At 42.6% G+C, this 24,049-nt stretch overlaps 1 protein-coding gene across 1 annotated transcript in view; it reads right to left on the bottom strand.

The window, feature by feature from the left end:
• Window positions 1-304: 304 nt before the first annotated feature.
• Window positions 305-24,049, bottom strand: part of carmil3 (capping protein regulator and myosin 1 linker 3) — a 119,465-nt gene continuing 95,720 nt past the window's right edge. The window contains exons 29-40 of the mRNA XM_069685403.1: window positions 21,727-21,852; window positions 19,829-19,895; window positions 19,090-19,277; window positions 18,293-18,372; window positions 11,610-11,729; window positions 10,263-10,422; window positions 7,785-8,151; window positions 5,214-5,320; window positions 4,915-5,128; window positions 4,607-4,678; window positions 4,192-4,311; window positions 305-979 (exon numbers count right to left, since the gene is read on the bottom strand). Coding sequence (XP_069541504.1) covers window positions 939-979; window positions 4,192-4,311; window positions 4,607-4,678; window positions 4,915-5,128; window positions 5,214-5,320; window positions 7,785-8,151; window positions 10,263-10,422; window positions 11,610-11,729; window positions 18,293-18,372; window positions 19,090-19,277; window positions 19,829-19,895; window positions 21,727-21,852 — 1,662 coding nt within the window. The 3' untranslated portion in view covers window positions 305-938. The remainder of the gene's footprint in view (window positions 980-4,191; window positions 4,312-4,606; window positions 4,679-4,914; window positions 5,129-5,213; window positions 5,321-7,784; window positions 8,152-10,262; window positions 10,423-11,609; window positions 11,730-18,292; window positions 18,373-19,089; window positions 19,278-19,828; window positions 19,896-21,726; window positions 21,853-24,049) is intronic.

Below are 24,049 nucleotides of genomic sequence, written 5' to 3'. Positions count from 1 at the left end.
TTTCACCACCTTACTCAACGAGAAAGCAAATGAGTGTGATCTCTAAACTTTTCTTTTGTATCAAGCCAAGTGAACTGTTACTATAGCAACTCCCCTTCAGCCACAGAGCCAGTCGTACAACAACCACAGGCTAAGTAGTTAACCCTTATGACTAATTCACTGACCATTAGCCCATATGTAAAACTGGTGCAGTTTCCTTGTGGTCACTCATAACATGTAAATGCATGTAAATACCTCTAAAACAGAACTTGAAATAATTGAACTCATTTTGTAAAGTCAAATTTTATTTATTCTGATTGATAGAAGCATTTTTAGAAAATATACTCATTTCCAGGCTGCAAAATCAGATTCAAACTGGATCCACTGAATGAATTAAATACTCTTGAAGAGATGGGAGTGCTAAGTGCATGAAAACACATTTCTCAATCATCAGCATACACCAAAAGCATACTTACAAACACGGTTATCAAATGATTATCACAAATAAAAACATGATCGTTAACTGGTAGAGGACCACAATGGTTAGTGCAGTTTTATATTCAGTATTTACATCTCCATTAGAATAAATACAGTACAAACTCACTTTTAGTCGTCACAGATTGTCAGTAAAAGACAGGGAGGGGATGAGAGGTCGGCGTTTTTTCAATATTAAATGATTTGTCACAAATGCTTCAAACATGGGGAGCATACTGGAGAGACATTGATCTACTGTGTGTGACGGGTACGTCCCCTTCCTCTAATGCCTGAGAAAAACCAGAGCAAGTGCAACCAGTTAAAAACAGAAAGCATACAGTACATGCATTTTCAGCAACTAATGTTTACATGGATTAAAAAGGAAAATAAGCTGCGGCTGGATCTTTGTTAGAGTCCACACAGTTTTAAAAGCTCGTCTCTCTCCAGTCCTCCATGTTCCAGTCTGTCCTTCCTCTGGTCCAACGTCATAACGGGTCTCTGTTGCCGAGCTGGGGACTCTCATAACCTAAAGAAGCAAATACAGTGTCAACACATAACTGCACAAATCACAATTTTACATGAGCAATTAGACAGGTGATTTTGTGTTATGTGAAAAGTACAGAACCTACAGAAAGATATCATCTAAACCTGCACCCCCTATGAAGTACTGTAGCTTTTTAAAGTCATTGTGTTGGTTTAAACTGCTCCCAAACTCCATTTTCATCAACCTTTTTCCAGCAGCAGCAACATTTTTATGCAAAGGAAGCTCTAAAGACCAATTTTACGCTACCTGCTCAGCACCGAGCAGGCAGACATAGGATCATTTAGCAGCTAAATGGACAGGTATTTTCACAAGGAGTGGGTGGCGGCCAAGCAGAGCCAAGAGGAGAGTAAATATAGGAGTAACATTCATCAGTTGAACATTAATATAATTTTAAAGGATTGTTAATGTTGCTGCTTGATAGTGTCTGCTTACAAGCTCAGCACATTAAAGTAGCTGGTAGCTAACTTTGTAGCAACTACCTGGTGAGCGAAGTTGAACATTTAGTGGCCAAAAGTGAAGCCAAACCCTCTCTATCGCCCCCTGCTGACTGGCTGCAGTATAGGTCATAAAGCCCGCCTCCTCCATGTTAACAGATGGGACATGAGTCAAACTATAAAATCAAAATACACAACAAATACATTTTTCTTAAACATGGTTTTATGTCATTATAGTTAGTTCTTATCATGCTGATTTACGTCCAAGTGTTCATTTTTCTGACAAGTTTATTTGTAGTTATTTGATGCTGTCAAAAGGATGATTGACAGCTCTGTTGACAAATACAAATACATATTAAAGTAGCTAACTCTCTAGCAACTAGCTCGTAAGCCTAGTGTAGCATTTAGCTGCTAAAAGCTAAATGGAGAATGCAAACAGGATTAATGTATATTAGGTGGCAGGAAACGCATGTAATGAATGTTGATGTTGAGTCTGCTGGACGTGTAGATAGTTCTTAACACATTTGCCAAAACTACTGTAAGTTAAATTATATCAGGCAGAGCGACTGCCAAAGAAAACTAGCTTTGTACTACCTCGGGTATTGAAGATAGAAACCCAGAGGCCACTTATGACACCCAGTTCATTATTTAAACTACAATAATGCTGTAAAGTGATAACACTGCATGTCAGATGTGTTTCAGCTTGTACTGTTGCCTTTAAGCGCTCCTCAAAAATCTACTGATGCAGCTTCAAGTTTGCCAAACTTTGTCACATTTGTTTTCCCTGTACACACTGAACGTGTAAGGACTGTGTCGGAGGGATTCACTGTTTGTGACAATGTGCCTCTTTGTCCAATTTATGACATCTGCTAAAAATACCCCCGGACAGGGCACAGAGGAGATCCTCAGTTTCACATGTTCGATAAAACGGGCTCTTGTGTGACATGTGGATCTTTTATCATTCTCACAGTGATGGTAATTGAGTCCCTGCAGCAGGTTTTCGAACACACTTTCTGTATTTCAGAGGTAATTGGCAGCAGTTTTGACATGTCGTTAGCGGCCCTTGAATAACTCTGCCTCAGAGTTTCCGTATTCAATATGAAGCGACTCAGTGCAGATACGGATGAATCAGCTAAACATGGCTGCCAATTATTTCAATAATAGAGCATAGTAGTATCAAAAGTGGATCAGCTCCAGTTAAAGCAGGAATGATAAAAGATCCTTATTTGTCTAATAGCACACTCATCCCGGCGATTCAAAACCAGCTGCCAGCTGCAAAGAAACTAGAAAACAGCCAAATTATAAGGACTGATAACTTCTTTTTTACAGAACAAGCATGCACTCAATATGTACGGTATGACTCATCCATGACAGTGACAGGAAAAATTCTACACATAGGAGTTTTTGCAATTTAGAGATTAAAGCTGTTACACATTAATTTCATAAGGATTAACGACATTATTAACATTGAACTATAACATTTTACACAAAGGGCCCTATAGTACATCCGGCGCAAAGTGTTATTGCTATTTTCCTCCTGGCGCAGTCGTCATTTTCACGCCCAGCCATCACATTGTGTAAATAGCAAGTGATCTTGCGCCCACGTTAGCGCCCATGGGCATGTTGGTCTTAAAAGGTGTGGTCAGGCAAATGGGTGGTGCGTTGCTATCTTGAGAACGCAGAAAGCGACTGCGCCATAGACCAACAAAACCTTTGCCTAAAGTCTAAAGTCTATGGTGCAGTCTGTCTCTGCTATTTAAAGGGCGCATTATGGACATATATCAGCAAGTTCACAACACAAGTTGGGATGCATAGCAGCGCTTCTACTTGTAAGGAAAAAACAGTGTGTTATGGGACTGTGAGTCGCATAACCCTTTTCTCCTTAAATCATGATACCACTCTGGTGAGAAGTGCCGGAAGACATGGACAGGCTCACCGCTGCCTCCACACACACCTGCTTCACCTCAGGGAGATTCCTGCTCGAGCCACGCACGGGCAAAAACTGTAGAGACACCAAGCTCTCCATCATGCGCGCTCATTCTGATGCACGCCCTCTCTAATACACGCAGAAACAGACACACACTCACAAAACTAGGAGGTACATTTATTACAATCCTCAGACATAACTACCTGTTGCACCGACAATCATGCCCACAGATATGAATACACTGTCCAGTGTCCATTACGCACACATGGAGAATACAGCCGTGTGATCCAGCAGCAAGAATAAGTAAATAAACATTTACAGCCGACCAGCCGATGGTCAGCACACAGAACTTTAATAAACATGACATCCTGTCGGTCTGGAGATTTAAATAATGAAAGAAGTTACGCTGCTGTGCCTCGAGCGTAAACGTACAGCGTCTCTCTTCATTCTTTTTCTGCTCTGCAGTGGGATTGTTTCAGGGGTTTAACATCGATCGTATTGTGCAGTGACCTCGCACAGAAGAATGAAAGAATTAAAAATACCTGCCCGAGTCCGGTTTAAATTCTGTGTAAATAGCAACTGTCTGCAGGCGCATCTGGCTCTCAAAGGAAATGAGAGCTGACACTCCAAATGGTATGAATATGATATGAATAATCAGAGGACTTAAGCCAACCTCTTTGCATCTTGCGGCTCACTCTGAGCCCAGACCGTGTGTCATCCGCCGTGTAAATAGGGTAAATAGGGTATTTTTTATTGCTAAAAAAACCACAGATGAAAACTGCCCCATGGCTGTCATACCACACATATTAGCAGGAGGAGAAACAGATACATACACCTGGTCCCAGCAGGGTAATCCAGAGATCTGTTTCTGTACTGGGGCAAACAGGGCTTTTTCACAGGGAATCTGCGATCTGAGGACCTCTCCAGATCGTAGGGGCTGTCCGGCTCCATGCCTGAGGGGAAAGGGCACGACACACACAGAGAATGGGGTGTGGGAGCGGAAAAGGGAGGGTTGCAGGAAGAAGAAGTGATGCAGTACACAGGCGGCAAACTCTACAAGCTCGGGAGCACATCAAAAAGGGCTCATGCAGTTTTCATCTGATAAAACATAACAAAGGTTTTGCACCATTGTTATGAATTATGTACAAAAACAGCCATGTATACAACCATAGAGCACGCATTTTGTTTATATTATAATGTGTGCAGAACAGCGGGGGTGCTGTAACGACAGAGTCAGACATGCAGTACCTATATCAAATGAGTTGGACTTCCTGGTGTGACGTGATGATGCTGGAAATCCATTACGACCTTCCCCATCATCTGGGTGGTGAAACAATCATAACCATCATCATTATCATCATCATAATCATTATCAGCACAATGTTACTCTGTCTATGTGGCCTTAATGTCATCATCTACAATCTACAGTATTCAGTCTCGAGCTAGTAGAACTTATATTAGCATTACAGTTAGACGTTAGCCAAACACACACAGTGAACACTGTTTAGACCATCTCATTCTCCATCTCTCCATCCTTTGTGAAGTGACATAGTTACCTTGACTGGCATATTCTGCTGCTTCTTTCACTGGCTTGGAAGATGCTGGCGGGCTCTGCTTCTCAGTGGTCCCCTCCTCTTCAATGATTGGCTGAGCAGGAGGCAGGCTCCTCTGGTCATTGGTTGCTTTCTCCCCTGGACTGACGGGCGAGGTTTTGGGAGGGGTCACGGCCCTTTCTGGAGAGGTCTTGTCTCTTGGGATGTCCAGACTTGGCTAAGGGAGGAACACATCATTTGGTGACATCACAAATTAAAATCTGCTGCATGGGAGTAACTAGTTTTACATACTGTTCACATACTTTATTGGGTATAAGGGGACGCTGTCCCTCTGGCCCTCGCGCTCTCTGCTTCTCTTCACGCTTCCTTTCACTCTGCTCTTCTTCTGCTTCCAGCCTCCCTGCCTCCTCTAGTACGACAAAAACACAGTGTTTACAACGAGCCGTCATAGCTTTGTTGGAAAATTAAAAGTAAAAGCCCTTAAGCACAAACACTGACACACATTTTATAAGCTGTAATTGGAAGTGTAAGCCTCAGCTAGACTTGCACTGAAATCAATGCACCGCTCAAACAAAAGTAAACAACAAACAATAATACACATACAACTGTAGAATGGGTTGCTGGTAAATGACTGTGTTAAGCGCTTGCTAAATTCTGCACATATTCAGATGCATATGTTTTTGACGGGTTGTCTCTATCAGTTAAAACTTCCATTAATGAGGAAAGAAACAGCAGCAGCTAGTCTAAACATCTTTATGCTGTGGATATATTGCAGTCAGGTTTGCACACAGAGGAGAAAAGTGTACTTTTTTGCACCTTTTCTCCATGTTTAATGTCAGTCTTCAGATTTCTACATTGATTTTCTGTCCGGCCTCCGGCTATTGCACTAAACTTTTCATTCCCTTAGAGCCCGAGAGCAGTCTAAAGCTACTTCTGAAACTGAGGGAGTTTTGCTCATTACAAAGTCTAGACCTGAAACTTACAATTGCCCTTAACAATGACTCTGTCTCTGTAAAAGCAGCATACCTTTGGGACTAAACCAATCAAATTTCTGTTCATAGCATCCCTCATTAGAATCATTTTCAAAGACTTGTCTGGAATAATTGTCTTTAATGGTGTTGATTTAATTAGGGTACGGTTAATTTTAAATTTTACTTTTCCAACTTTTTTAATACGGCTTCTTTTCATCTCTTTCAAACAGTTTTTTAACTATTTACAAAATAGAGGAATCCAAATGCATCACTAGGAACCCGTAATACTAGCTACATCTTCACATTTCTTAGTACTACATGTAGATCTGATAATGCATCATTGTTGTAAAATTGGTGTAGTAATATAAATGTACGGTGGCTGAGAGGTTACTCCCTAACTCCATATCCGAAACACTTGCACAAACACTGCAAATTTGAAAAACACAAATGCAAAAGCTGCAACACAACAGCAGCTTTTGCATTTGTGTTGCAGGTTTTGCATTGTGTTGCAACTTTTGCACTTGTGCAGCAACTTTTGCATTCGTGATGCAGCTTTTGTATTTGTGTTGCAGCTTTTGTATTTGTTTTGCAGGTTTTACATTTGGGTTGCAATTTTTGCATTTGTGTCACAGCTTTTGCGTTTGTGTTGCAACTTTTGCGTTTGTGTTGCAACTTTTTTATTTGTGTCGCAGCTTTTGTATTTATGTTGCAGCTTTTACATTTGTGTTGCAACTTTTGCATTTGTGTTGCAGCGTAAGTATTTGTGTTGCAGCATTTGTATTCGTGTTGCAACTTTTGCATTTGTGTTTCAGGTTTTGCGTTTGTGTTGCAGGTTTTCCATTTGTGTTGCAACTTTTACATTTGTGCAGCAACTTTTGTATTTGTGTTGCAGCTTTTGTATTTGTGTTGCAGCTTTTGTATTTGTTTTGCAGGTTTTACATTTGGGTTGCAATTTTTGCGTTTGTGTTGCAGCTTTAGTATTTGTGTTGCAGCTTTTGTATTTGTTTTGCAGGTTTTACATTTGGGTTGCAATTTTTGCGTTTGTGTTGCAGCTTTTGTATTTGTGTTGCAGCTTTTGTATTTGTTTTGCAGGTTTTACATTTGGGTTGCAATTTTTGCGTTTGTGTTGCAGCTTTAGTATTTGTGTTGCAACTTTTGCATTTGTGTCACAGCTTTTGTATTTATGTTGCAGCTTTTACATTTGTGTTGCAACTTTTGCATTTGTGTTGCAGGTTTTGCATTTGTGTTGCAACTTTTGCATTTGTGTTGCAGGTTTTGCATTTGTGTTGAAACTTTTGCATTTGTGTTGCAGCTTTTGCGTTTGTGTTGCAGGTTTTGTATTTATGTTGCAGCTTTTACATTAGTGTTGCAACTTTTGTATTTATGTTGCAGCTTTTACATTTGTGTTGCAACTTTTGCATTTGTGTTGCAGGTTTTGCGTTTGTGTTGCAGGTTTTGCGTTTGTGTTGCAGGTTTTGCATTTGTGTCGCAGCTTTTGTATGTGTTGCAACTTTTGCATTTGTGTCGCAGCTTTTGTATTTGTGTTGCAGCTTTTGCATTTGTGTTGCAGGTTTTGCACTTGGAGTTCGTTTGAAACTTCTCGGCCACAGTATAAACGCTATATGCTGCATTTTAATATCAGGAAATTAATTATTTTGTGTATAATTACAAAGCACCAGCTGGCTTTCGTCTTTGTGTGTTCACAGTAATTATACCATGCTTGACTTCAATATTCCAGAAACATTGTTTACATGACTTATCCAAGCATCAAAATAGGTATCATAATATTTATATGTTGTAAATTTGATTTTTTAATCCAACTTTTGTCCTCAAAACGGAGCCCAGGCAATCACAAAACTATACATGTATACTATACACAAATACACTTTGCAGTTGCAGTACCTAAACTCTCCTGCAAGTGTCTCTGCCTCATAACAGACAGACTGGGCTTGATGCTCTGTGGAGGGGGCTCTGGCCTCGGCCCACAGGGGGCCACGCTTCCACCGCCGCTCTGTCCATCCTCCTCTGTGTCAGTCCGTGCGTCTGTCAGGGGGACGATCCTCTCCTGCCTGCCTGCTTCCATCTGTCTGTCCGTCTGCTGTTTGGAGGACGCCACGTGGCCATTGGACCGAGTCTCTGTGGGGGCATCTGAGACCGCGGTCGATCTGTCGGCATCGTCTATATCTTTGATGTCACAGGTGCTGCTTCCATCTGAGTCCTCGATTTCTGCTCCGATGCAGCTGTACACCATGCTGACCAGGTCGGTGGACTGGACGGAGATGATAAAGAAAGAGAGATAAATGAGTTCTCAAACCATAAAAAAAGTCCTTTCGTTGATAATATACTAAGTCTTTTCTGTCCAGTGTGGTGATAGCAGCTGTAAGAGAGAAGGCGAGTCAAACGCCCCCTTCTAGCAAATTCAATTATACCGAAATTAAATTATCCCTCATTTTGCTGGTGTGTCCTCAAATCCTCAGACGGATCAGTGAGGATCCCTGGACTCTGCTTCAAGAGGAACAGGGATTTGGATGACTCTAACTTGCTCTGCTAGTGTGTGTGTGTGTGTGTGTGTGTGTGTGTGTGTGTGTGTGTGTGTGTGTGTGTGTATGAGTTTTAAAATAGGCCATATAGTCCTCCACATCGCTGACAAGCCACACAAGTCCAACACAGAGAGAGGCTGAGAATAGCAGGTGGTGGGCACAGCATGCAGCTCTGTGCTGTGCCGAGTGAAACTACAGGAACTGGGAGGAGGAAGTTTGAAATTTGAATCCCTGGTTATGAGTTAGATTGGCAGCAGACAGATGATATGATATTGATAAAGTAACGTAATTGCATTTACTTAAAACAGTTGAGCCAGATTGGTGCACTACTCCACAGAGGAATGAACTATTTGTGCCAAAATGTTTTTGGCTGTTTGGAATTTTGTCGCTACGCCTGCAAAGGTCACACTTAGCGAGAGCCCAGCTCGCTTGGAGCTGGTTGCTATTCACTGCCAGTAGCTGCTAGCGGTCATAGAAGTGTGAGTTTTGGATTTCTAGTTGACCGGCTGTCACAACATACTCACTGTGAATGTCCCTGAAGCCCGGGCCACAGTGTCTACCTCTACCTGAGTGGACAGCTACCTCACTGACCTGCTGCAGCTCCCACGGTCATAGTGTCCACACAGACAGTGTTTCTTTTTCTTTTTTTTAGGTTATAATTTGGGCATGTTTGCCTTAAGTTATAGGACAGCTGGAGAGAGACAGGAAATATTGGGAGATACGCAGCAAAGGGCCTAGGTTGTGTCCCAGTCTGTAGCCTCTGTATATGGGGCGCCTGCTCTACCACTGAGCTAAACCAGTGCCTCCAGAGGCTGCAGAGCAGCTACTGCCAGCCCTTCCTGTCTATATCGAGTTTGCCTTTGATACTAGACATCAATAATTAAATGATTTATTACTATTCATGAAATATTTCATTCATATTTGGTCTAAACAACCAAAAAACGAAAGATATTCTGCAGACATTGACAATGAAACTGTAGTGAAAGGTGTTATATTGATTAAATTAAGTCAATATGACTCTCCCAAGATCATTTTCACTGTCTTATTTTGCAAAGGCATGATACCTAATATCTACTTGATGCGTCACTGCAGCTGCACCTGAGCTGCGAGGCTCACACGGGCTGTGTGGCTGCTCTGACTTGTTAATAAAAAGCAAGAGGTTCTGCGACGACACATGCTGCTCAGGGGTGTGACAAGTGCACCATCTTTACGTGCTTGTGAGTGCTCAACGCATGTGCTTGATTGCAGAGCCTACGCTGGCTCGACAAAATTACTTTTGACACTTTGGGGGCGGGGATTGAGTAGACAGTGGCTGATGCCTCTGCTCCTTTGATTGGACTATGACCCTTGATTGGCTGTTTAGTTTGACCTATCCGGTTGTTAAGTGATGAGGTCACACCTTCGCATTGAACTGTGCCGGGGCCAAGCCACTGAAACATCTCCTATGTACAATTTGCCGCAGTGCTGTTTAAAATGTTCTGAGTCTAACAAACACCTTCAATTGTCTTTGTATTGATCTCCGTGTCTTTGTAAAGTGTCGTATTTGTTATCACGGATGGTAAAATAGATGAGCTACGAGGCGAAATAACATTTGGCTTTTACTGGTGGATGCTACCGTTAGCCAACTTTAGCTTAATAGCATAGAAATGGCTGGCAATCAAAACACAAAGAAGTGGGTTCATAGCTATCTACTCAGTCTATGATTCACAGCAACAAACCATAGAAGTTTTCCACTCGTGGATACTGTCCTGTGCACTTGCCAATCAGGTGTGAGCGCATGATTTTTACTTGCACGAGTTTTGAGACAAATTAAACACCATACCCAGGCCCAACATTGTACCTGTCTCTGAATCAGGCAGGGGGGGCTGGGAGCCCTCGCAGGCACACCCTGTATGGGCCGAGGTGAAGGCACGGTCCCGTTGGCTCCAGGAACAGTGCTCTCTGGCCTCCCGGCTTCCTTAGGGTGCTGAATCATCGAGTAGACGTTCTCCAAGGCGCCGCTGCAACAGAAAGACATTTCGATGAGTCATACAATATGTGGTGGAGGTTTGACCTGAGAGGAACGGGTGATTTAATTACCCTAAAAATGACACTTTCTAACTTACTGGTACATTAACAATCTGTATTTATTAAAAGGGCCAGTTGGCAGATTTTCAGTCCTATCATGCTATTATGGGGAAATGCAATTTCGCTCTGAGCATCTGGAGGACGCTATCCGCTTCTCCAATGGGCCCTGGAACACTGGAGGCCAGGGAGCTTGCTAAACTACACTTCCTCAATCCAGGACGCCAGCCTCCGATGTCATGTCTCAAAATCATGAGGTTTGAAATGCACGCTGGGTGTTGTAGGAATGTAGAATAGGCGAAACCACGAGTTTCTCCACAGCTATGGCGCCAATTTCAAATATTATTACTATCGATTACTTTGACTCACGGTGGCTTTTTCCAGATGCTGTTTTAACTTCCCACACAAACCGTGCTGTTGTAGAAATGGATGCACAGGGGAGCCTCGTGATACTGCAACAACCTCTTTGATTGCTTAGCAAGTTTAATACTATAAAAAGTGTTTATATAACCCATTTCTACTCATACCTAAACATGAGTCATCTGTTCTGCTGCTTGTTCAAACAGCTGTAAAACTCGACCTTTGTGTAAGAGTATCTTCTGCGCTGGATCAAGGTTGTTTAACCAGCAGAGGCGATTACGTCACCAGTTTTTGGAACTTCCTTAAAGTTGAATTTGTAAGCACCTCAGCCGACTGAAACACACGTACACGCTGTAGCTCTCAATGAGTGCTTTTCCGTCTTTATTTGCAAACTGTAATGCTGAGCTTCACAAAGAGTGTCTACTGGGTGCTATTCTCTCCCCGCAGCTATTAATATGTGTGATTCATTTTTTTAATAAGTTCCCCTTCCTGTACTTTCTCCACTTTTCAATTCTGCTAGACTTTTTTAACTGTTATGTAACAGCAGCTTAAATGTTTGCAAATCCAAGAACATAAAGGAAAGGCAAACAGTCGGAGAGAGCGAAATATTTTCTTCCATTAAAATATTGATGAAGCTATGACGTGACGTTAATGCCTGCGCTGGATTAATTTAGCCGCTTCCTCGTTCTCTCCGGGTCTTGGTGCACTTAAATATTACTTTGGTCCCCTCCTTCCGCCCAGCCGCTGCGTGCTGCATACTTACTCGCTGTCCTGATTTGAGATGGTGGAGTTGCGGTTCTTGCGGAAGCCGGTGAAAATGGACAACACGCTGCGTCTTTTCTTTCTCCTCAGCGACTGGGCCTGATGGAGGGACGACAGCTGACTGGAGGGCAGAGACAGAGGAGGTTGTTGGTAAAAACACCAGATGGGTAAATACAGGAGGAGGAGTCAGGTTATTTAACCATCCATTATTGACCAGTATATGTACTATATAAATCACTTTTAGCTTGAGGACACCAGTGTCAACCGCTGACGTTTTATGTGTTACTTATGCTAATGAACCATCTGACAAAAACAGACCCATCTTACACTCTGGGTACAGATGGTTTAGTTTATCTGACAGAAGGAGCAGTTTATGCTGCCTCAATGATTCTTCTTCAGGCGCTGCTGGTGAGCACTCAGCACACAAAGTCACGTAGTCATGTTATACTATTCGGGTTAGTCTCAGTGGTTTTTGAGGTGAACATTTCTGAGCTCTGCTAGCATGGGAGCAACATCAGCATCAAGCTCATGTTTTATTCACTGGCCAACCTATCTGGGCCTATTTGGCCAATCACAACTGTGTTTACTGGGTTTAATATAATGACTGACTCTTCAGAGGAATGCAGCACCATTGATGCACCTTTGTAAACAAGATCTTGTCGGTAGTAGTTCATATCATGTACAAATGTTAAGTGTTTGTTTCTTACATGCAAAACGTCTGAGTGATATGTTCAGCTAGAAGCTGTATGACGAAGGGAAGCCGCTGGGCTTTCTTCAGGCACACTCGCACCGAGCCAAGAATTTAGTTTAAAACCGCTTTCAGTCAGACAACTCATGTTCGTAATAGTGTTAAAAGTTTATTGCAGCAGCAGAACATAGCTTGTGTTCGGCGTCTAGGCTCCAACCTCATCACTCCTCGCAGATTTATTTTACTTGCAGAAATTGAGGAGTGATGAGATAATATCTTAAACCCCACTATTCGGAGCCTGCAGGTGGATGCTGGGGGCTAAAAGTAAGAGCGCATTACTGGTGCAGGGCAGCGATGGCAATGACAGAGAGAGAGAGACCGGAAATCTTGCAGCTTAAATAGGCCGCCACATTCGGAGGAAGTGTGGTCAGGTGACTCTGGAAGTGACGCATATCAATTATTAAATCAGTGCAGCTCGAGTTGTTTGCCTGAACTAGCTCGCAGTCGTCGCCCCATTTATTGAATGAGGGCGTCCCTCGTAAAAACAACAATATAAAAGGTTTTTTTTGTGTCATGACTCTTCCTAGCCATGCCCTGAGGAAGACCTGATGACGGTCGAAACTGGTCACCGTTTATTTATTTGATATTGTTGATTTGAGTGTGCCTGAAGAAAGCCCAGTGGCTTCCCTCCTCCGACAATTTTTTAGTCTTCAAAAGCACCTGGTATTTACCAGGAGTTTAACAGCTTGCTATCAAGGCATCTCCTCCTTTTCCCTCATTAAAAATTCCCTAATCTGCATAGTCCCCGCCCACTACGCAAATTTTAAACCACCCCTTCCATCGCAAAAACAAAACACGTCTCTGCCATCGTTTAGTGGCAACTTGTTGAAACTTAGCTAGCTTGAAATGTAGTAATTAGCAGTAGTAACATTAACATTAGTAGTCAGTAGTGAGTTTGCATAAATTAAGATGACGGCTCGCGCATCGTCCAAGTGGTTGCCATAAGTTACACATAATGATATGCATATAGCATCACCCCGTCCATTAACGGGACTGGCTCCTTAGGTTTGTGACGCCTCAAACCTGCCAATCTGAAAACGTGTTGTTCAGCCTGTCCTTGGTACACTGCAGTTTAAAAGCAGACAGGCCCAGCCATGGAGATGACTGCTCATGTTGTCCCTGATATGTCTTGTAGCACATGAAGAACACCACATGGAGATGTTCACAAGGCTAAACACTTGACTTTCACTGAAGGAGGTCCTTAAGATTTAGCATTTCATATTAACTAGCAACACTTCTATCTGTGCTGATAAATGTGAAGTTGAAACACCTCCTCAAAGAAAGGCTATAAGTTCAGGCTTCAGCACAAATGTTCTTTTGGTGATGCTCTAATAATAAATTCACTGATGCTCAGATGAAGTGTTGCAATGACTGATGTTTTCTACACTCTGGGCAGCGAAAACAAGCTGTAAGTTGACATTGAAAACTTGCCAACAATGATTAGATATACAGTAAATACAGAGAGCATCCAGCATTACATTTGCATATCATTTGTATTCACTCAGAGCTGTGTTTCTGTTCGTTTAAAGAATAAAAGTCTAATATTCACCCCCTTTTCAGCTTTGTATTTGATTTCCATAAAATTCTGAGGGACATGTCGGGCTTTTTAGCTGCTAAATGCTTCACTGTTTTCACAGCTAGAAGCTTATTTGGGTACAAAGTGTTGAGTGTTTTCTAAAGCTTATGCAGTAAAAAAAGCTTCCTGCTGCCAAAAACCCAGAGGAGGGTCAACCAAACCAGTGAAGTCGGCGGTCTGAAAATCAAAACAATGGCCTAAAAGAGGCTTTAACACTCCTTAGAGCTGATGGGGCAACACTATTATGTACAGAGCTGCAATGGAATTTGATTATAGAGTATTTGCTACTAACAAATACTTGAGTCTGGTGTTAGCTGTTTTTAATGAAAGCAATTAGTTGTGCTTCGTTCGCTAATCAGCCATAACAATCTGACCACCTGCCTAATATGGTGTAGGTCCCCTTTTGCTGCCAAAACAGCCCTGACCCGTCGAGGCATGGACTCCACTAGACCTCTGAAGGTGTGCTGAGGTATCTGGCACCAAAACATCAGCAGCAGATCCTTTAAGTCCTGTAAGTTGCGAGGTGGAGCCTCCATGGATCGGACTTGTTTGTCCAGCACGCCCCACAGATGCTCGATTGGATTGAGATCTGGTGAATTTGGAGGCCAAGTCAACACCTTGAACTTGTTGTCGTGTTCCTCAAACCATTCCTGAACCATGTCTGCAGTGTGGCAGGGCGCATTATCCTGCTGAAAGAGGCCACTACCATCGAGGAATACTGTTTCCATGAAGGGGTGTACTTGGTCTGCAACAATGTTTAGGTAGGCGGTACGTGTCAAAGTAACATCCACATGAATGGCAGGACCCAAGGTTTCACAGAGCATCACACCGCCTCCATTGGCTTGCCATCTTCCCATAGTGCATCCTGGTGCCATGTCTTCCCCAGGTAAGCGACGCACACGCACTCGGCTGACCACATGATGTAAAAGAAGATGTGATTCATCAGACCAGGCCGCCTTCTTCCATCGCTCTGTGGTCCAGTTCTGACGCTCACGTGCCCATTGGAGGCACTTTGAGAGGTGGACAGGGGGTCAGCATGGGCACCCTGACCGATCTGCGGCTACGCAGCCCCACACACAACAAACTGTGACGCTCTGTGTGTTCTGACTCCTTTCTATCAGAACCAGCATCAACTTTTTCAGCAGTTTGAACTTCAGTAGCTCTTCTGTTGGGTCGGACCACACGGGCCAGCCTTCGCTTCCCACACGCATCATGAACCTGTCGCCTGTCACTGGTTCTCCTTCCTCGGACCACTTTTGGTAGGTCCTGGCCACTGCAGACCAGGAACACCCCACAAGAGCTGCATTTTTGGAGATGCTGTGACCCAGTCGTCTAGCCATCACAATTTGGCCTTTGTCAAAGTCGCTCACATCATTAAACTTTTCCCATTTTTCCTGCTTCCAACACATCAACTTCAAGGACAAAATGTTCACTTGCTGCCTAACATATCCCACCTACTGACGGGGCCATTGTAACGAGATAATCGATGTTATTAACTTCACCTGTCAGTAGTCATAATGTCCTGGCTGATCGGTGTGTGTTATTGCTTTGCCACAGACAGTCTGTACTTCCTTAATAAAGAGAGAGCACATAAACAAATTTGCACGACCATTGGACAGTTTAAAAAAAACAAGTTACTGGACTATGACGGTAAACAAGATGATTAATTTAATATAATGGGAAATGTTCTTGTTATTGAACAAAGCTACAAATGAGGCCTCTATTCAGTGCAAATGGAACCTCTCCACTACATCTGTTCCTGAACATACTGTACATCCATCATTGATGCATTTACATACTAAGTACTGAAGCTTTATGCAGAAGGACATCTAATAGTCCTGTTCTTAATGCATGTAGTATGGACTGTAAGCAGCAGGAGGAACACTTAAGTAGACGTATTTTTGTGCGGCAGGATGGCAGGTTTCAATTCAACATGATGTGATGAACACTGATAACATTTCCAGTTTCATTATAGTGATTAAGTATTAAAACAAGGGAAAAACCTTTTGTAATTGTTATCTCTGTTTTATGATTATGGCTCAGTGCCTTATGATTAAAACTCAGCGTCTTGAAATTATGAGGAAACATTTTCATAATTAGGTCTTTTTTCCGATTATTACAAAGTGATATAAAAGACAGCAACCATTCGATAAGAGTGATGAGCCTTTATACCCTTTTTCTGGTGTTGTATTCTTGGTGTGGGGCTCAGGGAGACACAGATTCAGTAACTGACTAATTAAGATGCCGATGTTCACACTGAATGTAAACTCTGCCCTGGAGTCTTCAGATAAGAGAGTTGTTACGATAAAGAACACATGATGATTTACTTTAACTTGCAACTTCTTACACACCCGGGGTCAGTATTAGGGAGTATTATCATATACCGTATATGTTTCTTTTTTAAATTATTGTACTTTTTAGCCTTTTATGCCTTTATTGAGAGAGAGTGGGGACAGTGGAGAGTGTCAGAGGGAGGGGAGAATGGGGATGGCAGGTGGCGGGCGGCCGAGGGTGGGGGTCTAACACGGAGCCCCAGTATTATCAACTTTTAACTCGACTTATTAAACTGGTTAACGCAGTTTCTTTTTTTCGCAAAACATGGAGAAGATTCTGAGGAATATTAGCATTTCAAGAGTTGTGTTGTTACCACGCTGTTTAGTTGCTAACAAGCTAGCTGCTATCTTTCTTTTCAAGGTGCCCTGAGGAGTGTACTACAGAGTAAGATTAGAGGCTTAGTCAGGTCTGTTGAGTCTAAACCCAGAGTTTTCAGTGTCACGAAGCTGGCTCTCTTTTAACCTGGCTAAATCACCATGGTAACTTACTCTGCAAAGCTAACCTGGTCGGGAACGGGTTATGTTCAGACTTTCCGCTTAAAAACGTCTGTAAAGCGCCGCCCTTTCATTAATAATGTCCAGGTAATATAGATCCTCAGCTGAGGTTATATGTGTGTAAGGAAACTTCTGGAACGCACGTAAAGACACTGAATGAAGCCGTGCAGGTACAGCAGCATGTACTGTCTGCATCACATCACGGGGCATTCAGTAAGTGATGAATATAATATGACCCCCCCTCCAGTCTCCCTCTTCTCGTTTTCACCCGTCTGCTTCAGGTAAAATTCCAGCAGATGATCTGAACAGTAAAAGAGCGATGAGGACACATCATCTAAGGACACTGGATCACGTTTTTATGTTTGGTCCTAATTTCCTGCCAAGTCCATTTTACATGGGGGGTTTGCAGCTAAACATAAAATAAAACTGATGAGTCTGTAGGTATTCATCACAGATTAAATCACATTAATTAATTTGAATACTAAAGTTATTTCCACGCATTTTTCATGAGGTGAATATATCTGACCTGACTGTAGTTCCTTAAAACATGTGCAAAGCTAATTTATTTTGCATTGCTAAAGCCTTGTTTGCTAGCTTGCATTCTTGTAACGTGGAGTGGAGCTGAACAAAAATACAAAGTCGTTTTGGGATCATCACTGCAGAAAACCTATAAAGTAGACATTTGATCCACTCCTATATGTTACAGAAATCGTGAATCTAAAAGCCCGCGTGGTCTCTTTCGTCAACATTGTTTTGAATCAAAACTCAACTTTTTTTGTGATTACAGTAAAATCTTCTCATAATGAAGAGATCATTATCTTATACAAATGGAAAATGTCAACGTGCGTTGTTGGAATTGCTCCTATACGACACTAAGAAATGAAAATAAATCAGGTTTCACTTATACTTTAGACTGAGGGTGCAGTTTCTTTCATGTTTGTGCTTTTAACGTATGTACAGTAGCTTTTCGACCAAAAGTACCAGGAACTTTTAGTTCCAGGAACTTCTCTTCAAGGAACTAAATGGTTCCTGTGGCCCATTGTTGTCTACGTTTCCACAGCGTTTTAAAGTCTCGGGAGAATTATGCAAATCAGGCCACTGACGTATGGAGAAGCAATAAAAGTTACTGCACTGCACCGCCAGTCCAGTAGGTGGCGGTGAGAAGAACATGAAGGCCATACAACAAAGATGACGCCATAAAATGCAACAAACAGGCCGGTGTCATCTTTTTCTGTGACTCCATCTCAAAGCACGGTGATAACAGTGAGCTTGCAGCTGCAGTCTTTTTAACATGGCGGGTGAAATAAAACGCTGCGAGGACTCCACCAATCAGAAACGATCAGCACTGCAGGCCCCACCCTGAAAGTTCCTGGACCTTTGGAAAGTACTACCCCCCCAGATAGGGACTTCAGGGGAAGAATCAATTACCCCTTACCTTACGTGTGTTGTCTTCAGGGCCGACTGTAGTAATGACATATTTACAGCATTTCTTTAATGATTGAAGAAAAAATAAAACAGACTGAGTGAGTTACCTGTCAGGTAGAACTCTCTTGCTGTAGAAATCAGGTAGTCCATCCTCCAGCATATTGACTCCTCCGTTCTCTGAGGAGTGCTACACACACACGCACACAGACACACACACACAGGAGGAAAGAGATAGAATAACAGGAGAACAATGATCAATCCACCATGTCGACAAAAAGCTGAAAGGCTGAAGAAAGGTATCATTATTTCAGATGGCTGGCTGCTAAAACTGAATCCACTGCCAACAGCAGCGTGTTTGTAAAACAACTCCTCATCAAGCTGCCCTAACTGGGTTTGTACTGATTTAGAAAAGGCTTTCACAAAGTTTTAAAACAAACACGCAGCTGAGTGAGAGGCTGCCCTGCAGCCCCTGGGAGAGGCTCGTGCATGATTATCTTTTGAGGCACAGAGACACATGTGACAGTTTCCTGCTTTAAAAGGAACTTATTTTTGGAACGTGCCACTGGCATGGCAAAGAAGATGACTACAAAAAGCTAAAAACAAAGCAGCAAAGACATTAATAAAAACTGCAATACTTTTAAGCTCCTTTTGTGGAAATGCATGGACTCAATGTTATGCAGTACAATGAGATCCAAAATGATCCCATAAACCCATATACGGGTCCACATACTTTTATTAAAGTAGCTGTTTTACAGTCAGGTCAGTTCATCTCAAACATTTGTTTAAGGCTGAGAAGCTGACCTTCAGTTTTCCATCACAATATGCTCAAGGGAAGATGTTTCCTGTCTACTGAAGCTCATGCAAAGGTCAAAGGTCACTGCCGTGCCGTGTGCCATCAACTCACAGATTCTGGGGGAAGGTGCCCTGTTCTGTGTCTGCGCGGTGGGCGAGGCCTGACGTGGGTCACGTGACGCAGGGGCGAGCCGTTGGTGGGGAGGGTGGACAGACACTCCCATGATGCCGAGTGGGTGAGAGAGGCGGAGTGCGGCGGAGCAGAGGGGGTGGGAGAGGAACTGGGCTCATCACCTAGACCTAAAGGAGACGGAAAGGACTGTTAGAAAAAAATATTTTCACGTGAAACATGCTGCCTGTTTTAGAAGCTATAACTCTACATCAGCGGTGCCCTTAGATGACTCTGTTTTGATTTGAGGCTACAAAAAAAAAATGACTTGATTTCAATGTGAAAACTTTTATGATCCTTAAAACAATGGACTTTAAAAAAAGATGAACAGCTGCCCTGTGAGGTGTAAAAATGGAAGCAAAATGGAAAAGACGCTCAGCTATTCTTAGCCCACTAATGGGGCAACAAAATGTCAAGTTTGTCCTGAGGGTGGTATCAGGGAAAAGGCCGTGTTATTACCCAAGTAAAAGGTTAATCTTTTAATTTAAGGTATTTCATGCTGAATTAAAAACACTGGCTTTGGATAAAAAAAAAGTTAAAGCCAGCTTTAAGATAAAAAAAGACATGATCACTTGTTTTATCATGTTCAGCTGAGCGGCATTTGTGTGGCTGAAGAAATCATTTGGAGTCATTTGATCCTGTCCTTGCTACTCCTGTTCTGTACGAGCACTTGAGGACTCACTCAGTCTGGTGGAGACGGGACGGATTCTTCGAGTCCTGGAGCTCCGCTTCTTTATAGCCATCGTGTCCTTTTGTCAAAGCAGATAAATGTGTGATGAGCAGTGTTTTTATTTTAACCACCAGATCCAAATACGTAAACAGTATAAATAAAAACAGACATAAAGAATAAACATAAGATGCGATTATATCTTAAAAATCATCTGTGGTACATTTTGTCATTACCAGCCAAAGAAAAAGCAGGAGTGGAGCAAAAGCTTTCAGAAGGGACAACAGAACATGTATGATACACAAGGGTGAAACAAAATCTTTGCAGTTTAAAGCTACAGGGATTATGGGAATTGTGGTCTTTATTTTAAGAAAGAATGACACTGAAATTACAATCGTAGCGGGATAAGAACTGGCAGTCTTTTTTCTCTTGTGGTCTATTTTACAGCGATTACAACAATAACGCATAAAATCTAAATACTCCTGCAACAAGGACGTTGTGATGAATCCTTTCTTATTCTTTGCTTTGGTTGATTTCTTATGTGAGTCCATAAAGTGATGAAAGCTCTCACATTTACAGCATAATGAACAGTGTTGGAGGCGTCCTACTCAGCTGTGGTCAATCCACCAGAGAGGGTGAGCGAAGGAAGAGAATGTACTCTTCAGCTCACTTCTGTGCTACTGCTGAGATGCACCGGGAGAATGAAATGAGATCTTGGATATTTTTACTTTGAGTATGTATTAGTAATATTGTCGTGCTCAACAACAATACCAATTACGGCTGCACGATATATATCGTTTAACAATCGCAATTGCGATGTGTGCATGTGCAATAGTTGCATCGCAGGACTGGTGATAGTGAAGCAAATTAAGTGAGACGTGTCAAGCTGCTACTTTAATGTTGCTTTGTGCATAATGAAAACTTACAAGTTTCTCGTTTTTAATGACTTATCTATAAAGTCTGTCTGATATCACATTAGTGCAGCTCTTCATCAGAGCAGACAGAGACCTGACCGTTGAGCTGCAGAGACTATGTGTCACCTGCCTGTAAACTGTAAACAAGCACGAAAGCCCACGTCTCCTGCTTCCTGTCAACGCACACAACCTCAGGCAGTGTGTGTGCTGCAGGTGTAGCTGCTAAAAGTAAACACTCTGTGGCATGTTCGCTCTGTGAACGGTCCGTTTATGCAGCCACCAGCACCAGGACGAGGAATACTCTCGCTTAAGAGCCACCTCGTGTAATGGAGCCTCCATCATCTCCGCGACATTATCGTTGTCGTGGCAGCAGCTGCATTACGCGAGTCGGCTTATAAGTGAGTTCCCGTTTACAGCGGCACCTCGTCCCAGTGCTCGTTAACGCTGTCGTTACACAAACGGACAGTTCAAGGATCGGGCGTTCCGCGGGGTGTTTACTTTTAACGGCTTCGACTGCAGATTGTGTGTCCCGACAGGGACAACAGGAAGCAGGAGACGTGATTTTTACGTTTTCAAAAATTACAGTCATCGAGCTGATCACACTGATTTATCATACATTTGAACACCGTTACAAATGGTAGATGTTATACCGTATTAATAACACAACTGCAGCCCACAAGTCTGTTAGTATTTATTTCTATAAAGAAACATGTCGCTCCACCTGAACTCTCTATGAAATGTGGGTGTCAGAGTCTCTGAACCAAGAGTGATGAAAGTACGAGAGGGTGTTTGTAAAAAGTATGATTAGTACTTAATTGATTATATAAACATGAAAACAGGTTGCATTTATCTGGTATATTTTCTTCCTTCCGTCCTATTTTTTAGAATTGCATTAAATATTGCAGAACAAAAATCGCAATGTATGTTTTTTACACTATTGTACACCCACTTTCCACTTATCAACTACAGCATTTTATCAGCACGTGCTCAGACACTTACTATTCCCAGGTTGACTCCAAACTCCTCGTCAGCAAACTCCAGAGACTCGATCAGTCTGGACTGTCTGACTGTGCGTCTGCCCGTCCCCACGTCATCCCAACGCTTCGCCTGAGACACCTGCCGCAGCTGATGCAACACACGCATAAAAACACATGCGTGAACACACGCAAACGCACACACACACACACGGTGATGACACCCAGAACAATATCCCTGAATACTATCTCAGGGGAGAAGTGCGTCTGCCCTTGTACCTGAGAGGCTGACAAACAAAGCAGAGGGTACTTTGCAAAGCGCGTGAAGAGTGCGATAAAAAAAACAATGTCTTGATTATCAAAGCAGAGGTTGACATAATAGAGGACAAACAGGCACTGCAGCAAAAGCAGAGACGGGAAAATGAGATATACCGATAGAGGCAGTGAAAGGAATGCAAAGCAGAGCAGAGCGGGCGGTGTTATTGCCAGAAGTCTGTTTTTTGCCTCCTTTATTCGCTGGCTTCAATTTAAACAATGTGATTTTCAGGAGAGGAGAACCTGCAGGGTCTAATCACGGCTGTAACTGACTCTGATCGGGTTTTAATGTTGTTTCAGAGGCAATATTCTTCCAAAAAACGCGGCTCTGTAATTCCAACCCTTCATCCTGATGCGGTTATGACACAGCAGCTCGAATGCGGTGCCCACGTCCATCACTCAAAGACTATCACACGCTTTAACAGGTCCTCAATGCCACAGAAAGTCCTTCATAATATGATTATTAAGTAATGTTAAGAAATCAAATTGCACTATAGCTGTTTTGAACTCACAGCATCGAATCAATTTTCTTATGTTAATATGATAATTCTGTTGACATTTGACAGCTGAGAGTAATCTGAAGGCTTTTCAGGCGTGTCCCCGAAGCACTCAGGTTGAAAATCTCTGCTCTGCATTGATGCGGCTGGAGGCAGGGCGGATTAATTTGATCAATAAAGAGTTTAATCTGCGATAAATAGAGGCTTTTCAGAAACAATGGAGTGTTACATAAAGAGAGTGAGACATCATGTTTTAAAAACAACTTCTTCTGAGAGTTCAGGGACTCAGTGAGTCATCGCACTGTGGAACAATATTGACTCGCAAAATGAAATCATCATATTGTACACAAACACTGCTCGAATCGATGATTGAACACGGCAGGCGATGTTTGTCTCAGAGCTACAGTCTGTTACTTTTGGTAATTATTATTTAGATAGATAAAAAGAAATTGTTGTTTTTGGGGAGCAGCAAGAAAATATGTCAGACATGAAACGCTCCCCTCTCAAAATTACTTTGATGTCGACCAGCTTAAAGGAATACGCCGACATTTTGGGAAATACGGTGATTCGTCTTGTTGTCACTGTGAGGTTGCTAGGCCACCACCAAAGTCCACAGGAAGTCACTTCTTCACAAAGAAACAGTCCTACACACAAGGCCCCCTTCAACTACAACTTTGGTTTTGTTAAAGAGCTTTGCAAGTTTTGCAAGATTGTCTAAACCAAGGGTCTCAAACAGCTAGCTCGCCAAGAGGTTCACAGACTCTGAACAAAAAATCCGACAACATTAAATGCACCTTGAAAGCCTCTTCCCACTACAATACAATCAAATACACAGATGTCCTGACCCCTCCAAAACACAATAATAGGATAGGCCAATCAGCTGTCAAACGGTGATGCTCCTGGCAAGTTTGTCAACGTCTAAACCTAACCAATCACAGCAATGTTGCAGCAACCTCCATTGACAGGTTGGGTCAGTTATACTGGACGCTAGCTGAGCGTACATCCGATTTATGATGGCAGTGAAGGCGGCCACGCCAAGAAAAAGCAGAAAACATACTATTTCCACGGGGAGTGGGAAAGCAAGTTTTTATTCACGAATGTGAAAGTGTGTGTGCCTCATCTGTGGTACCAACTTTTCAGTCGACAAAAGAATCAACATGGGGCGCCACCAGCAATTACAGCGGTGTAACGCAAGTAGCTCTTGGCCACTTTCATTTTTCAAAGTAGCTCTCGGGTGAAAAAAGGTTTAGTTAGGTTGCTGGTGTTACCCCCTTTAGACACACCTACTTTTTTTACATAAATTGCATGAAGATGCACCGGAGTTAAATTTGGTAAAGTGAGCCCAAACTATCGAACACTTTGTTCTGTCAGCTATACCAGACCTACTCCTCCAGTATGAGACCACAAAAATGCGACGTCATTGCCCGACGCCGGCGGCTTCGTCATCACTAGGGGACGGATGCCAGCTGCGTTAGAATGAAACGATTGAATAAAAACGACATCATAGAAGACGTCATTTTAATGTTAAATAAAGAT

This window comes from Semicossyphus pulcher, unplaced genomic scaffold (assembly GCF_022749685.1).
Source record: "Semicossyphus pulcher isolate SPU_LCO1_2020_fin unplaced genomic scaffold, fSemPul1.0.p SCAF_7, whole genome shotgun sequence".
Taxonomy (NCBI): domain Eukaryota; kingdom Metazoa; phylum Chordata; class Actinopteri; order Labriformes; family Labridae; genus Semicossyphus; species Semicossyphus pulcher.
This window is presented reverse-complemented; position numbering and strand designations above follow the sequence as displayed.